At 37.8% G+C, this 16,518-nt stretch overlaps 3 protein-coding genes across 4 annotated transcripts; 2 read left to right on the top strand and 1 right to left on the bottom strand.

Annotated features, from left to right (window-relative positions):
• Nucleotides 1-1,553: 1,553 nt before the first annotated feature.
• Nucleotides 1,554-4,123, top strand: LOC306900657 (uncharacterized protein). The gene is made up of 6 exons (XM_079467826.1): nt 1,554-1,663; nt 1,787-1,818; nt 1,903-1,972; nt 2,386-2,694; nt 3,036-3,158; nt 3,261-4,123. Exons 1-6 carry the CDS (start codon nt 1,615-1,617, stop codon nt 3,302-3,304), a joined length of 627 nt encoding a protein of 208 aa, XP_079323952.1. The 5' UTR covers nt 1,554-1,614; the 3' UTR covers nt 3,305-4,123.
• Nucleotides 4,124-6,512: 2,389 nt separating this feature from the next.
• Nucleotides 6,513-12,052, top strand: pcsk1nl (proprotein convertase subtilisin/kexin type 1 inhibitor, like). The gene is made up of 3 exons (XM_079468555.1): nt 6,513-6,643; nt 9,988-10,463; nt 10,721-12,052. Exons 1-3 carry the CDS (start codon nt 6,569-6,571, stop codon nt 11,100-11,102), a joined length of 933 nt encoding a protein of 310 aa, XP_079324681.1. The 5' UTR covers nt 6,513-6,568; the 3' UTR covers nt 11,103-12,052.
• On the bottom strand, nt 11,624-15,780 carry lhfpl4b (LHFPL tetraspan subfamily member 4b). Of its 2 annotated transcripts, XM_079468557.1 has the most exons (5): nt 15,690-15,780; nt 14,119-14,543; nt 13,773-14,006; nt 13,481-13,534; nt 11,624-12,805 (listed from the first exon to the last, which is right to left on the bottom strand). In XM_079468557.1, the coding sequence occupies exons 2-4, from the start codon at nt 14,534-14,536 to the stop codon at nt 13,509-13,511; spliced, it is 678 nt and encodes a 225-aa protein (XP_079324683.1). In that variant the 5' UTR covers nt 14,537-14,543; nt 15,690-15,780; the 3' UTR covers nt 11,624-12,805; nt 13,481-13,508. The 2 variants fall into 2 exon arrangements, with proteins under 2 accessions (XP_079324683.1, XP_079324682.1); XM_079468556.1 differs by having other exon boundaries at nt 11,625-13,534.
• Nucleotides 15,781-16,518: the final 738 nt, after the last annotated feature.

The following is a 16,518-nucleotide window of genomic DNA, read 5'->3' as shown; positions in this document are numbered from 1 at the left end:
CATGACCAGGACAGGAACAAGCCCAGCGAGTGTCATTTTGATCGGCGTCCGTTAACCCTGTCTAATGAGTGCTCAAATTTCATTGGCCGATGGCGGCCATGTTTTTTGAGAAAAGCCAAAGTCCTTTTATACAGTCACGGTGCATGACACAAAGACACACCATACAAAATAATAAGTCGATCGGGCAAACGGTTGGGTAGTTATAGCCCTTTTCGTGTTCTTTGCTATTATAGCGCCAACTAGTGGCCAAACACCGAGTTATTTTTATTGTGACCCCGGACTGAGGGTCTACATATACGGTGTAAGCCCCGTGAAGATAGCTCAAACCGTTCTCTAGATATAGCCATTTTAGTGAAATAGGCAACTATCGGTTCACACGTTTTAGAGCCCCCTAGCGACCCTGAATCGAAATTTCAACTTTTTTTCAACGAATATTTACATTCACACTCCACAGAATTCAGCAGCGTTGGTTTGGTTCCGATCGGGCAAAAATCCAGGGACTAGTTCATTTTTGGTTTTTTTATAAAATGCAAATTAGCGGGACAATTTGCATACCGGAAATGAAATCGGAGATAGCCATTTTTTAAGTTTTGAGCCAAGGATTCCAATGACACCAAACATTTTGTTGTGCGACATCTGGTTTATGAGCATTGAGCTCAAACGCATTGGCTATCGCTATAGCGCCACCTATGGGCCGATTTGGCTGTCTCCGAGTATCTGAGTAGCGTGCAAGACTACTACCATCCGACAAAGTCTCGAGTTTCTACGACTTACGGTTTGGGCTGGGCTACGCGTTTTATGGCGGAATAATAATAATAAGAAGAAGAATAAAAATCCTTACAAAAACAATAGGTTTTCAGCCCTTCGGGCTCGAAACCCTAATAACCTAGATGTCACTTTGTATGCCCTTCTCATTGTGCGTTCATTAAACCATGCTGATGTTCTCTCACATAGAATGGCGTCATTAAAACAAGTCCTGTTGCAATTGAGTGTAAATAACACGCTGTTGCAATATCGTGTATTAAGTACGCCAAAGTTCAATTTTGCAGGGGGGTGAGAGATGCAGTCAAGTGTTGAAAAGAGACTAGTGCTCTTAATCAGTTTCTAAGCAAACAAATGCAGAAGTCAAGATGACAAGTTTCTCACTTGTGTATTATTTATAGGAATTTAAAAAAAGATCAAAGCATGTCATGACCACTAAAATGCTCAAATGTACCCCGAGACTTGTCATGGCATTTGTACCCGTTTTGCTTTGCAGTAAACAAGTTCAGACATCTTGAGAAACTTTACCAGAACCGATTACTGTACAGTCGGGGTTATGTCCAGCTTCCCTCCTTTAGATTTATGTAATGTGTGATGTATCAAGAAACCAGATTATATTGCAATTATAATTCTCAATAAACAACACACTCAAAACACTCTGCACAGCAATGACATGAAACTGTGTAAATCTACATAAAGAAAACGTTTGGATATTTTCTCAAAGCTTTCTGTTGCAAATAAGGAAGACAACTTGTTCAGCTTATCTGTATTTACCACAGGAAATAGAAAGCGAAGTGAAAATGCAAAGCTGTTGTCCAGTGTTTTATTCTGAGATTAAGAGTTTGAAGCAAGATGAAGTTTCTCTTTAACTGTCTTTTGCTGGTCACTTGGCTAACATTTCGTAAGTAAAAAAATACAGATAGTATCTTTGTGTGTGTTTAAAGTGTTTTTATACAATACATTGCCAAATACAGTACATTTGTTTTGCTTAATTATTCTAATTTGTCATCTTTCTTTTGTCTAGAGATGTGTTATATTGAGGAAGAAGATGATTATGTAAGTTAAAACAACTGATGAAGCTACTGTTTCAATTGTATAATGTATTCCGTTATTAACTTTTTATAAATATTTATTGGACAGGACCCTGATGATTTCTTTCATATAATTCGTCATTTGGATGTTGATTTGGATTATCTGAATGACCCTGAAGGTAAGCAACTTTAAACAAAAATAAAGGTGAAAGTCCTTTAAAAGCTTATTACAAAACCTAACTTGTAACCTAACCTATTTTTTGATCATTTTTTATGATTGTAAATAATGTCCTTTTAGTACCACAAGAAAAGCAAGATCATCTCACACATAATAATTGAATATGGATGTATTTTATTCCCCCAGTTGTTTTTTTATTCAGTGAAAGGAGCATTGAAACTGTAAATAAGGGTTGAGATGACTAACATAACATCTTCCAAAAAAACTGCAGTCATTATTTAACCATCCAGTGTCACAATCACATTGAGATGTTAAATAAAGATGCACAATATTGAAAGCGCACATAAAACTGCAAAAAATAAAAAATGAAATGCTTTTTTCACATGCATGTTGGTTTGTTGTTGTTTTTTAAAGAACTCCTGTCGCCGAATATTACAGTGTGGCAGCAGGTGGAGGACAGTGGACATTTTATAGTGATGTGCGAACAGTTGAGCCATCATTGGTCGAGCTCTTGTAAACTCTCCATAGAGAGTGAAAATAGCTACACCCGGAAGAGAATCATCTCTCCATATGAGATGTATTACAAGGTCACAGTGAGTCCACCTGTTTCATTCACCTGTGTCCTAAAAGCTGATTTCGGAGGGAACACCACAAAACTGCACAGTGAAACTTACATTTTCAATCAGTCTGGCTACCCGACTATTCGGGTTAATAAGATCTCAGGTAATCTGTCAATCCTTGATCTTAATATTCTCTGTGTTTCCTTGACACCACTGATCACAATATCTAGAATAGTCTTCATTTGAAGTATATAAAGGAGAGTTGATAAATAACGTGTGTTTGTTATAATGTCTCATAGGTGTTTATTCCGGATCCTCTCACTAAATCCTTGGTGTTTTGAGTTAGACGACATCACACGGGGGGGTTTTGTGGCATTCAAAGTTAGTCTACATGGTTTAGGTATTGTCAGTCTCGAAACACCAAGGATTGGTTGTCGTTTGGTCTGTGTGTTGTAAGTATACAAGCCAAACCGTCCCTGTCATTGGCTTTGCATTTCTTCGTAGTTTCAGATCATCACAAGGAAGAAGTGTCTTCATGCTACATCGGCTTTGCCTCCTTTATTTCTGTTGGTCTTATCATCATGACTGTGGTTGTGATAGTGACCACCTATAAGAGCAACTCTAAAGGTCATTATGTCTCTTATCTTTGTTCATTTATAACAGCATGATGTTTTGGTTTGTCTAGTGAGAGAGCCAACTGAATAACTCTCAAATGTTTTTACGACACAGAATCCACCACTACAGCAACCGACAATTACTATGAGGATGCCTAAATCTTGAAGCTTTCTGAAGAAGAACAGAGATACAGTAAAGATCAACACAGCCAGCTGATCAGTAATATAATGTTTATCAATACAGTAATTAGAGTTTACTTGGATAAAATGTTAAATAAGGTATTTTAACAAATATATTCTTCATTTCTTAGTTGTTCACAACTTTTTAACCTTTACTTGAAACTTGTATATGCTTTTCGACTGTTTTCATTCATCTGCGGATTGGAATAATGATTATTTACAGTAGGTCATAGACTTTAGTTGTTGTGTTGTAAGATTTTTTGTTTTATTTAGAAAAATACGTAGATGTTTTAGTCAAAACGTTTAAATACCCTGTACTTTAGCCGTTGTAGCATCTGACTATAAAAGTTTTTGCTTTTGATAGTTACATTATACTTGTTTCAAAGCCCTTATTGTGTTTATTTTCATTAGAGAATTGTAGAAAACAAGTTAATATGTATGGTTTTGTAAAAAAGCACGATTACAAAAACAGTTTCCAGTTTCTAGAAACACAAACCGTAGACATTGCAGAGCTGGCAAGAATTTATTATACATGAACAAATATCGTTTTTGTGAATTATTCATATGAAATTGTTAGTCACTTGCAGGTTCAGGTGGTTATTTTATTTGTACCCAGGTAGATTTGGTTTGCAGTGAAGTGAATTTGCATTTGAAATGTGCTATAAAGAAAGGTGGTGTCCAACTTTCAAATCTGATGTCACATGTTTAATTGAAAATAACTTTCATAATAAAAATGTATATAAAATGTTAAAGCCATTACCATATTGCCCTATTTACTATTAAATGTTGTCTTAATTTATCATGGTAGCAGTACAATTGGTGAAAAATCATATAGATCTATTACTATGTTAAAAAGAAACCAGGGGGCTGTACCATGAATGTAGCTGAACAAACTCAGGGTAATTGGATTAGTTTTGGGTTGACAAAACCAAACCAACGTGATCAAGCTTTGTTGGTACCATGAAGCAGCTCGTGGAGTTTCTTTGTCAACTCAAGCTTTGATCCTGAAATCTGTACAAATTTGTTAAAGCTGTAAACAGCTAATTTGACAGGCAAATGACACCACAACGCTTCTGCATTGAAAACTCTGACATCTTACGTGTTTAAAATCAATGAATGCGTGTCAAACAAGTTGCCCAAAAAATAACGCGGACTGGTTGCATGTAGGTCTCCTTTTAGTCTGATATGATGCTCTGCAGGAAAAAAAAGTTTATTTTTTGCAGAAAGACAACGGAGCTCAGAATTATAAATAGCTGTGTGTTCTGCAACACAGAGAAGCGGAAGAAATATAAGAAGAACACTTAATAAAACGGCCTGCTTTTACAACAGAATGCATAAGCCTTTACCTTTAATAGACTAGTCTTTGCGCCATTAACCAGGGTCAGTCATTTCATTGAAGCCTTAATAAAAACTTCGGTTCAGGACAAAGAAAAATGTCCTAATACAGTGAAACTGAAAGTGTTTCTAGATGTTCTGCACCACAGACAAGAATGTAAAAACTGCAATGCAAATACACGTGATACAATAAAAGTGGAATATAAGTAAGTAAATTGAATTTCATGTGAGTGTAAGGGAAAGCCAGCAAATCTTTAAAATCAGATTTTACCTATATAGTAAACAATATTTGATTTTATATTTGTAATATATATTTTTATATTAGTATTTTTATTTTATTACACAGTATAAAAAATAACTAGCCATTCTAACAAGCACTGTGTGTCAGTTACGTCACCTATATGTTTCTTTGCTCACAGCTGATTGGTCAAACTTCAGTCTGAGATCTTGAATCCAGAACATAGCCTGCCCCGGAGTGCAAATTGTAGCCTCTTTTTCCTATTAGTAGTGGAGATGAGTGGTACCCGGTGGGGTCTTCTGCTGTTGTAGCCCATCCGCCTCAAGGTTGTGTGTGTTGTGGCTTCACAAATGCTTTGCTGCATACCTCGGTTGTAACGAGTGTATATTTCAGTCAAAGCTGCTCTTCTATCAGCTTGAATCAGTCTGCCCATTCTCCTCTGACCTCTAGCATCAACAAGGCATTTTCGCCCAGAGGACTGCCACATTGACTGTTTCTCCCTTTTTCACACCATTCTTTGTAAACCCTAGAAATGGTTGTGCGTGAAAATCCCAGAGCAGATTGTGAAATACTCAGACCGGCCCGTCTGGCACCAACAACCATGCCACGCACAAAATGGCTTAAATCACCTTTCTTTCCCATGCTGACGTTCAGTTTATAGTTCAGAAGATTGTCTTGACCAGGACCACACCCCTACATGCATTGAAGCAACTGCCATGTGATTGGTTGATTAGATAATTGAATTAATGAGAAATTGAACAGGTGTTCCTAATAATCCTTTAGGTGAGTGTATATGTGCCTCTGAGATCAATCATTCAATATATCATTAGTCCTAAAAGAGAACTCAATAAAATAAAAACACTTTATAGAGTTATACTGTATTAAGATACTAGTACTAATAAAGTTACTATAATACTAATTAAGTTTTATTATTGAACTAATAAAGTTAAGATAACTTTTTATATGTTTTTATAGAACCTCAGAACCTTATTGTGGTTTATTTTTCTACTTGAATGGTCACAATACATCCATTAGGGGGCAGAAGTGTGTCGTGTCTAGTTGTTGTTTCTCTTCCCTGTTTGGAGGAAATGATGTCGATGGGTTTTATTTTCCATAGACAGATTTAGAACAATATAAGGATGAATAAATTATGACAAAATGATTTTTTTTGCGTGGACTTTCCCAGTTGTGCCGTTTTATAATTATATTATTGTGATAAACTGTATTATTCGGATGTGTCATATGTGTCATTTATCTGCACTGCTGCTTATAATACATCTATCATGTTTATAATAGTTGTGCACACGCACTGTTTTCCAACATCTCTCTCTCTCTCTCTCTCTCTCTCTCTCTCTCCTCTCTCTCTCTCTCTCTCTGTCTCTCTCTCTCTCTCTCTCTCTCTCTCTCTCTCTCTCTCTCTCTCTCTCTCTCTCTCTCTCTCTCTCTCTCTCTCTCTCTCTCTCTCTCTCTCCACTCCTTCTGTCTAAGTGGCTGACCATCTCTGTTCAGAGTAACAACTAAACCCCTCCCACCCTTCCTGGCCACACCCCTCTCTGGCCCCCACCTCCCTCTTTGACTTTCCCTGTGTGTGTGTATGTGTATCTCTGTGCTGGTGCTCAGTGGCAGCGTTTCTCTTCACTGCCAGGGGCAGCTTCATTCTCATCTCCAGGATGTCGGGCCTTCTGACCAGCTCTCTTCTGCTCATCTCTCTGACATTGCTCAGAAATCCAACACTAGATGCAAAGGTAAAATAAAACACAACATTCATCATCTGTGTTTCATTACTATAAATGTGTTGGTCCCTGCATGTTTGCTTAATTTTGGAAAGTGTTAAATTCCTTTTTAACCCAAACTGTGTTGAGTTTTCTCCATATTATGGCTATGCAAAGCATTTCATCTTATAATTATTTTAAATATACATGTTTCATACTGTTAAGAACATGGTGTACAAAAGGACAGGTACATTTCACTTAGAGCAATGAGATCACTCAAGCCAGATGGCGTGAAATAGGGCGTACAAATCAACATTGCCTGGCAACACGGAGGATAAATCAACAAGGCTTTGTTGCCTCTGATTAAATTCTGGAAGTTTCTCAGAAATGCAATGGCCAGAATTGATTGGAGGGTAAATAGCAACCTGAGATCACATTAGATCAACTGGATAAACAGTAACGTTGTACATTAGTTGCATATATTTTAATAACTCGTTCAGGGTTTCTTGTGAATGACACATAAAATGAGGTACATCAAAACAATGGATCAAATATATCCTCCTTTGCTCGAGAAGATTTTCATCTTGTTTATGTTTACTCGTGCAACACTGGTTTATCGTGGATAATAGCATGTGTATCCTACGACGAACGTGATTTGAACAAATATCAAGTCTGTTGTTTTTAGTGGGCTGCATTCTTGGATATTGTTTTTGGTTGTCATCGCAACAAGCATTTATAAAATGTCAATCATATAATGTGTATTAATCAATAACGTCATGCATAATTCACGAGGGATTGTGTCCATTCTTTATTGAGGATGAGGCTACATACGATGCAATCAAATTGTAAAGGGCTTTCAGCTTCTAGCCATGTAATAACCTCCAAAGCCCATGCAAATTTCATACAGAAATATACTTTTCTGTATCTATGGTTTACATATATGAATTCATCTTCATTTCAACCACTGCTGATATTTTATTTGGGGACAAATGATGATAATGTAGGTTTATCTATGGACGACGAACAAGAGAGATGACATTGAGAACTGTCATGCCAAAGCATTGCCATGGTGTTCTAAGAGATTTTAAGAGCGTTGCTATGCGATTGCTATGGTGCTAATGGTTTTGGTTGGTTTGGTACTCTCCAATATATTCAGTTTTCTCTATGGTTCAATTTCTCCCAAAGTAAGACTTTCCGAAGTAAAGGAAAATCATAGCTCCGTTTGACGCATTATTCTGAATATGTAGGACAATTGCTTGATTGGTTTAATACTTTACAATGATTCATTCAATACCTTAGTTTCACATTTTGGATAGATGTGTGGACAGCAGTCACACAAGTTTTTCATTCAGATGTGAAATTCAGCACCATGGACAGCAGCCACGGCTCAGTTGAATTGAATGTATATGCCTTCGAAGGGAAAGGAAACTGTATAGGATGAGAAGCTGTATCGATGGACCAAGCACACAATACAATCAATAGGGGTGCAAACACAATGTCATTAAAAGAAAACAAAGCCGGCCTTTCGATCCAAGCGGAGGAGGAACGCTACCATAGCAACTGCATTCAGAGAACACAGTCAGTGTCTCTCTCTTTCTCTCCGACTTGAGACAATTAGCTGCTTATACTTGTATAGTGCTTTCTACAAAATGGCTTAACTAGAATGAATTGAATTAAACTCAACCCGCACAGAAAACATAGTATGGTAAACTACATTAGTACATTATAGAAACGAAATTACACTTTGTTAATGTATGCTACAGTTTAAACTACAGTGAATTGATGAACTGTGGTTAATATTGTGGTAAACGTAATAATTTACTATGGTAAGGCTTAAAACACCGTAGTATCATTTACTATGTGCTATAGTAAACACTAAAGTGATTTTTCACGTGGTAAGTCGGTAACTGCTCAAGTCTAACCTGCGATGTCAATGTTTTAGTACAATGAGACATTTTTCCTTCTACATAAACTTCCTAATAAATTAATTACGGCCATTCGTGAAAAATAATGCAAACCTAATGCATTTTATAAAAACACACAAGACCTTTTTAGATCTTAATCTGCTGCTCAATGTCTCCACAATGGAAATGTTTTCATTGGCGCACTAATGAACAGATGGTCAGGAAGGAATATCAAGCGCATGTTTCTGAAGTCAGGATATGAACAGCGAGATCTCTCACCCACACACGGCGTGTTTGTCTGGGGAGGTACAGACGTCATAATGCACCAGCACTGACTCACCAGCACTTTGAGTCACATAACGCTCGGAGGAATCCTGCTCCCTTGAATGTGTGCGTCACTGTCTGCCTCATTCATTATTAACCACAGCAACTCCTCCAGACACTGAAATACTACACGACGTAAAGATTAAAACAGACAGGAACCTCACTGACATGCTGCTAATAACTCAACTGTTTTATCATTTGTACGTAGCAAAGGCTGAATATGATTTGTAGTAATAGATGGGAGCCGACTCTTAGTGCTTGCTTTGCAGTTTAGTACTTTGTACTCTGCACACACACACACATGGGTGTGATGTATAAGGAATCAATCAGCACTGTGGTGATAACTTCAGGCTTCGGCTATTACCAGTTTCAAGTGGCCAAAATGAATAGATCAAGACAATAAATCACAGCACAGGCAGAGGAGCGCAGGTCTTCCGGCAGTAATGGTGGACGGAGATTTTCAGCATCAGTTACAGAAGTAATATTGGCTGAGGAGGAGCAGATTATTCATACTGTCTGAATGGGCTTGCTGTGCAGACCGGAGTGATTTTGGGTCCAAGAATATTTTTCACGCAGTACCAGCTGCGTGTGTGTAATTGAACCTCTGATTCATTGAGGATAGAGAAGAGGTGTAAATGAGATGAGAACACGCTTACTAATGCATCCTCTGAATGAAACGTGGCTACACTGAGTCAAATGCATTCGTGCATGGAGGTGTAAAATGAATGAAGATTGTAGAGATAAAATGACAAAGGGGAAGTTGGATGAGAAATGTTTGAGTTCACATTGACTTCAATTACATTGACTTCACAGATTTGAGTTTAGTTTGAAACATCTGTAGATTTCCATAGAAATTCCATAGAGAGTTTCCATAGAAATAACTGAGATATTTGAAGGATGCTTTCTTTCTAATGGGATTAAATTATCCCAACGACGTTAGTTTTCAGTCCTTTTTAAAAGTCACATGAAGCAGAAATAGACCCCTCTGGTTATCTGGAAGTGATCGCATATTTGAAAGAATCAAATAAAAAAGTTCAACACTAATAAAGTAGCATTTGTTCAATACTAACCAAGTGACACTTAAACAGTAAATGTCTTTAATAAAACAAGACGCCAAACTGAAATAAATGTATTTTCTCTTTTGCTCAGTCTCTTTCTGGAGTTCGTCTCCGCAGAGACCTCCGTGATGCAGCGCCCTACGAGGCACAGATGATGTCATATCCTGCCGCTGGGAGAAGCAATGATCTTTACTACCAGCCAGAGGCCTTGAGGGCTCAAGGTCTAGGACAAGCCCTCCAGCGATTGGTGGAGAGCGACCAGAGGCGGGAACAGGAATCGGCTTATCTGGCATCTCTAATGCGCCTCTTGAACGACGCGCAGAATAACGGACCGAGCAAAGCGGAGGAGGAGGATGAGGGGGATTTCCAGAGTCCCTATCCTCCGGACTACGATGAGACGGAGCAGGCGGTGAGTATGGCAAAGCCCCAGGCAGCGTGGCAGGGAGTTCTGGATCCTCAACTCACTCAGGCCCTGCTCAACCGCTACAAACAAGAGATGCTGATGCAGGCCGGAAGTGCCAACAGGATTCCTGAGAGACACCAGGATAGAGATCAAGAGATGCTCAGGTAATGACAGAAGCAAATCTGTATTATTCTCTTATGCAGAACACAAAAGAAGATTTTTTGAAGAATGTTGATAAGCAAACAACACTGGACTCCATTGACTTTCTAAACCTATAAAAAATTTCTCAAAATATCTTTCTTATTGTGTTCCACAATCCTCTCAAACATGAGGATGAATAAACAATGACAGGATTTTTGTCCCTTTAAGTCATCCTAGCATATTTAGCATCTGACAATTTTCTTTCCTATGCATCATAAAGGTACCTTGTCGAGAAAATCATCTCCGGTTTGGCATCGGGCGCCAACCAAGCAGGACCATCAAACCAGCGTGCAAAACGCGACCTGGCCACCGTGTCCAACGTGGAGCGAGCTGGAGGCTCCACCCTAAAACGAACCCGCCGTTCCCTGGACTCCGCCCCCATCCCCTCCGCCCAGGCCGAGGCCTCGCTGTTAAGGGTGAAGAGGCTCGATGATGACGACGATGAAGGCCAGAGCATCAGAACGCCACATGTCGGCCTGCAGAGGATGAAGCGCATTGACACTGACCTGCCACCCCCCAAAAAAAACAGCCGCAAGCGCCGGGCTCTGACCTACGACCCTAACCTGATCGCACAGCACATCCTGCAGTACCTGCCAGCCTAAAGAGATATCGAGAAATGAAAGGGAGAAAAATATGAGATAAAAAGAGAAAGAATATAGACGGAGAGGGAAAATATCACTCGCTTACAGATATGCCAGCATTGTCATCAAAGTCCGTTCAGGCCTGCTTGCCAAGGTTCGATGTTATACTATAATAAAATCTACACGTAACAGCTTATCTAATATGCTTTTTGTTTTTCAAAACAATGCATTTTGTGCAGGCATAATATGATCTTATTGAAATGGATAATTTATATTTTTAGACATTGGATTGTAGAAGTATCTCATACAAACATGTCTGTATTTGTCAGAATCAACAGGATAAAATCACATTAACACCACCATGGGTTCAGATTCTTGACTCCAAATGATGTTATATTACTATCAAGGTCGTGCAAGAGTAAAAATGGTTGTTTTAAGAACATGGTGGGATCAAATATGGTTGTTTCCATTCACCATGGGTTGAAACAATTTGAACGGTATTTAAATACAGACAACTTTAATAAATCCATTTAAGACGAAAATCTCTGGAAGGATTTATTGCAACATCACTATTATTGCATAACAGAACAGATACATTCAGAATTGCTACATGTTTAAACTGCTCAACACATTCACACGTTTAAAGAGTGAGTTTACGGTTTTCTTTTTCTCTGATTGGGTGTGGTAGTTCCAGCTCCTCTGTAAAGAGCGAGATTTCTGTCCTTAAATCTATTTGGTTGTCGTATAGTAACTGGTTTTCTGTCCCACCGGATCTTTTTGCCCGCAGGGTTTGTAATCGGAGTGACGCAGTGAATTTGTGACGGAAACCGTGGCTTTGACTTGTTCGATATTCAAACAGTCCTGAAATCTTGTATAAAAATACATATCTCTGCACTGTACGTTCTGTCAAGCCTCACAATTACTGTATTAAGAATTAATAAAGTGTATGTGAATACAAATGTTTTGATTAGAACTTTGCATTGCTTTTATATAAGTGCAAGCAAAAATCTGACATCACGTTCAAGATTTAACTGAATGAGCATTTAAAATGAGGAAATCTCAAGAGTTAAATATAATCTAAACAGTACAAAACAACAGATTGACGACTATAGGATAAGAATTTACAGCGTGTGAAGAACACATCTGTTCATGCGGTTTAAGATCTGAACACATTAGCCTACTCACTAACTTTAAAGAAAATATATCTCTTATCTAAAGGTTTAGACTGACACAAACATTAAAATCAGATAAATGCAGAAACTGTTCTTCACACGTCTTGTAACAAAACATCAAAGTGTATTCATGCACAGGACAAATCCCTGAAGATCAGGAATAAAACAGAAGGCATAATAACAGTCATTTTGATTGTTGACAAGATAATCATCACGTTATTGACAAAAATCCCATTCGTGTATGTTTGTGCATCACAAGAAATCATAGAGACCACGACTACACACAAAATGTAGTAAAGATGAAATTGAAATACTGTGACCTCTGTTCTCTGCTCTACTTAAAAGCCACCATGAAACGAGCGGAAGGTTCCTCCATCCAGGAGGAAAAGATGCAGTTGCCAGGCGACAGTTTCTATGCACACAGCTTATGTAAGCAGAATTCACAGGATGAGAACGTAATGCTCAGTTGGAAGAGAGAAGCGTCTCTTAGCACCTTTTTGTCATCATTATTAGTCCGGAGAGATGTTGACAATAAGATGATATAACAGCCATCTGACAAGATGAGAAGTGACATCATTTGCAGAAAAACAGAGATGATAAGAGGAGAACAGAGGAGGTGTTTGAAGTTAATGCTATTTGCAAATATAAAAACAATCATGACAGCTCACATTCATTTCTAAATGTTTCCCCAATTACAAATGAAGAGTTTATTTGCAAAAACAGATATATTTTATTTGCAAAGACTCCATATTTTCTTATTGTGCATACAATTAATATCTATTAAAGAAAAAAATCTAACTAACACAATAAAACATGATAACATAATAAAAGAAACATGATTTTTTCATTTTTTTCTATCTGTTTTTCCAAATAAATCTTTGATTCTACACTAGAATAAGAATACAATTTTAATAGGATCAATTCTTTTAGCTGTGTATTTATGGTGTTAGTTGGCTGCACTAAAGTCTTAGCATGGTTATTATGGTTTACTAAAACTAAACATTTTAAAATATTTCTGTTTTGGAAATGATTTACAAAAACATATTTACAAAATGATTAACTGAAAATAAATCAAGCTAAAAACAAAAAATAAATCAATTAAACCTATACACCATTCTTAAATAAAATAACCAAAGATTACAAATCCACATGACACAATTTAGAAAAATGCAACTAAAATCAACGCTATTTCAAAATATGAATAAAACTACAGAAAAACATAAATACCAGTGGATTCTGACAGCTTGTGTCTGGTTTACGCTGACAGTAACAGTCCAGTAACTGTGAAAGTAAAAAGCAACATTCAACTTTTTATCATGAAACATAATCTAAAATCAAAAATCTAATACATTTTGAAACTTATATATCCCTTCCCTAATATTTATTATTGTTTATACACAAACATAATACACGTAAACACAAAAACCTAACCTTAATGCAAAAGAATATTCTAAGCGGGAACATTATAATAATCATAAATTAACAGTCAGACGTTATCAGGGAATGATGATGTGTTTACCCTCTCCATCCTTGGCATCTTCTGGCAGCAGAGCATCCTGTCGATTTCCCAAAACAAAAGCCAGTGTGGCCAGTATACCAGCATCCAGCACTCCCAGCATGGCCAGTATGTAAGCCCAGTGAACAGAGCAGTTTCCCGGGGAGAAACTGCTGACACGCTGCCCACAAAGAGCCCTCATCTCAGCACAAGCCCAAGCATCAGGAAACAACACACACGCCAGGGCCAGACAGAAACCTGAAGTGACATCAAATAAATGCATGTGGTGATATTTAGTCGATTGAATGCTCTGGGTGTCCAAATAGACTGATGAACTGAAATTGAATAATAATCAGAAAAACAGTCTCACCTGCCGTCAGCTGCAGCCACGCACATATTTTATAGACGGTGGCTGCATTACAGAACCTGAAGAGGCAGAGACAGCCGACGCTGGCCCACACCATGGTGAGAGAAATGCACACCAGGACAGCGGAAGACTGGAACGCAGGCAGAGGGGTCAGGGTGTGAAGAGACCCCCGGCATTCCGGGACAGGCCAATCCGTCTCCAAGCACACCTCGAAAAGGCCCAGGGTCCCGGTCGGAGGGGCCGGACCCCCGCCTCTGTAGTGCAGTTCTCGTGTGCCCACCCAGGACGGCTGGATGAGAATGACCACCTCGATGACAGCGAAGCAGAGAGTGCAGATGGCCCACAGGACTCCCACCGCCCGGGCACTCCGGATAAACTCCGTCTGATACAGAGGGGCCACCTCGGGGGAGTGATGCTGCATTCTGCAGCTGGAGAGAAAAAACTGTCCATATTCGGGTCTGTTCTAACACAAGCAACAATGTTTACTGGGTTATCTGGTTCCAATGTTGAGTGTTGGAAAACATTCATATATTTAAATGCGTTTTTACAAATTTTATTAAAACCGAAGCTCAACTTTGAAAATACATTTATTGAGTCAAAGCCCGGGAAAATGACTACAAAATATTACTACAAAGATAGGATGAACATATTTTAATAACAGATAAATCTGTTGTCAATGTTTACTTTATTTACTGTGAGCTTGATGTTGTTCTGAAAACCGTATTCTCTGATATGCCTTTTATTTTAAATAATTGTATCCAATAAATCCTTTAAAGTTTAGTGTTTGGTCCATTTTGTGCCTAAGATTTTGATGATTTAATCTGAGGGTACAAATAAAAGCAAATACTTTATTTTACAAAAATTTCCTTTTTACATCACTTTTGATCATTCAACTGCATCAATTGTGTATTTGTAAATGCTGTTTGAAGAAAGTGATACAAAAATTTGGTGAAATTTGTGAAATATTGTAATATAAATAAAACCTTGCAAAAATGTATATACAGTGTTTGGATTAAAATGCCTTCAATGCTATAATCTGAAATAATATGTAAACCAGATAATAATTTTAGTGAAAAACTGAATTGAAATATTTAATTTAGGAACATCACTGCATTTTAATGTCCTACGTATACTTGCTTCAGTAACAGCAGCATTTGAACTCCACAAGTTTGTAATGTTCTTCCAGTTTCTGAGGATTTAAGATTTCATTCAAAATCATCTTGTGGGCATCAATGCTAACAAAAACATGACCTTTTGTACAAATGACACAAATCTGGCCCTATAAAGAATGAAAAATAGCTATAATATCATTGCACTTATGTTGCAAGTCCATCTTATTACACACACACACACAGTAAAAGAAAAACACTAAAGCGAGAAAGGTAGATGAGATGTATAATGCTGACAGAAAATCATCACAATGCAAACCACAAAAGCTTATCTCTGTACATTCAATAAATCAACAGAAAAATGAGGCTCTGCAGGAAGTGAGTGGCAAAATCACATCAATAACAAACACAATATGTAAAACAGCTTATTGTAAAAGTGTGTATGAGAGAGAGAGAGAAAATGACCTGAACGCAGGGCTTCTCTTGTGGGACTACGGCAGGACGTGCGACATTAAAAACAGGCCAAAAGCAGCAACCATCTTCCTCGTGCACATATGGAGGGAGAGGAGGCTGAGAGGAGGAAGGGGGAGGTCAGGGATGCTCTGATTGGTGGGAAGGGTCTCTGCGCACATACACACAGAGGCAGCCAGAGGAAACAGAGATGGGTGATGCAGGACGATTTATCATTTGCTGTGGAGAGGGAAGAGACTGACGTGATGCAGCGGTGATGTACGTCAGAACAAGAGACTGAGAGATGGAGAGGAAGCCATAAGATGTGTGAATGTTAGTAAGAGGAAAATCATCTGGGAATCACATCCGTTTTTGTCACATTGCGAAATTTTATTTTATAATGGAAAAAAACTCAACCATTATCACTCAGCAGCAAAACATCTGAGTATTTCTGCTTTGTTTTCCAATAAAAATATCTACGTTCTTAAATCAAGAACGGACATTATAATGTTTTATGGCTTTCAAAATCACATTAATAACCTCAATGGCCACTTCTATTAGATTGCATTACATTATTGCAATACATGGCAAAAAACAAATTTCCATTACATTTACTTTAGAAGAACATCTTTGAAAAAAAAATTTTTTAGAATAAAGTCTATGCTGAACAAATATTTGCCAACAGTGTAAGAAAAATAAAAAATTTAAAATCAAAAACACAATTTAGATTTTTTTTCCCAAACCTAGGCCTGATATAATTTTGCTTTGCATATAAATGTATCGTAAGGATACTTGGTATTTTTTTCTCGATTCGGAGAACAAATATATTGAGAAAATATATTTT

This window comes from Barbatula barbatula (genome assembly GCF_947034865.1).
Source record: "Barbatula barbatula genome assembly, chromosome: 11".
In the NCBI taxonomy this organism is placed as follows: domain Eukaryota; kingdom Metazoa; phylum Chordata; class Actinopteri; order Cypriniformes; family Nemacheilidae; genus Barbatula; species Barbatula barbatula.
Note: the sequence above shows the minus strand (reverse complement) of the source record. Positions and strands in the feature narration are given on the sequence as shown.

Excerpts from the sequence above, each read along its gene's own strand:
- LOC306900657 (XM_079467826.1), top strand. The coding sequence starts at position 1,615 with ATGAAGTTTCTCTTTAACTGTCTTTTGCTGGTCACTTGGCTAACATTT. Across the intron at positions 1,664-1,786 it reads GGTCACTTGGCTAACATTTC|AGATGTGTTATATTGAGGAA; the intron begins GTAAGTAAAAAA and ends TCTTTTGTCTAG. Across the intron at positions 1,973-2,385 it reads TTATCTGAATGACCCTGAAG|AACTCCTGTCGCCGAATATT; the intron begins GTAAGCAACTTT and ends TGTTTTTTAAAG.
- pcsk1nl (XM_079468555.1), top strand. The coding sequence starts at position 6,569 with ATGTCGGGCCTTCTGACCAGCTCTCTTCTGCTCATCTCTCTGACATTG. Across the intron at positions 6,644-9,987 it reads ATCCAACACTAGATGCAAAG|TCTCTTTCTGGAGTTCGTCT; the intron begins GTAAAATAAAAC and ends TCTTTTGCTCAG. Across the intron at positions 10,464-10,720 it reads AGAGATCAAGAGATGCTCAG|GTACCTTGTCGAGAAAATCA; the intron begins GTAATGACAGAA and ends TGCATCATAAAG.
- lhfpl4b (XM_079468557.1), bottom strand. The coding sequence starts at position 14,536 with ATGCAGCATCACTCCCCCGAGGTGGCCCCTCTGTATCAGACGGAGTTT. Across the intron at positions 14,007-14,118 it reads GTGGCTGCAGCTGACGGCAG|GTTTCTGTCTGGCCCTGGCG; the intron begins GTGAGACTGTTT and ends ATGTCACTTCAG. Across the intron at positions 13,535-13,772 it reads AGATGCCAAGGATGGAGAGG|TTACTGGACTGTTACTGTCA; the intron begins GTAAACACATCA and ends TTACTTTCACAG.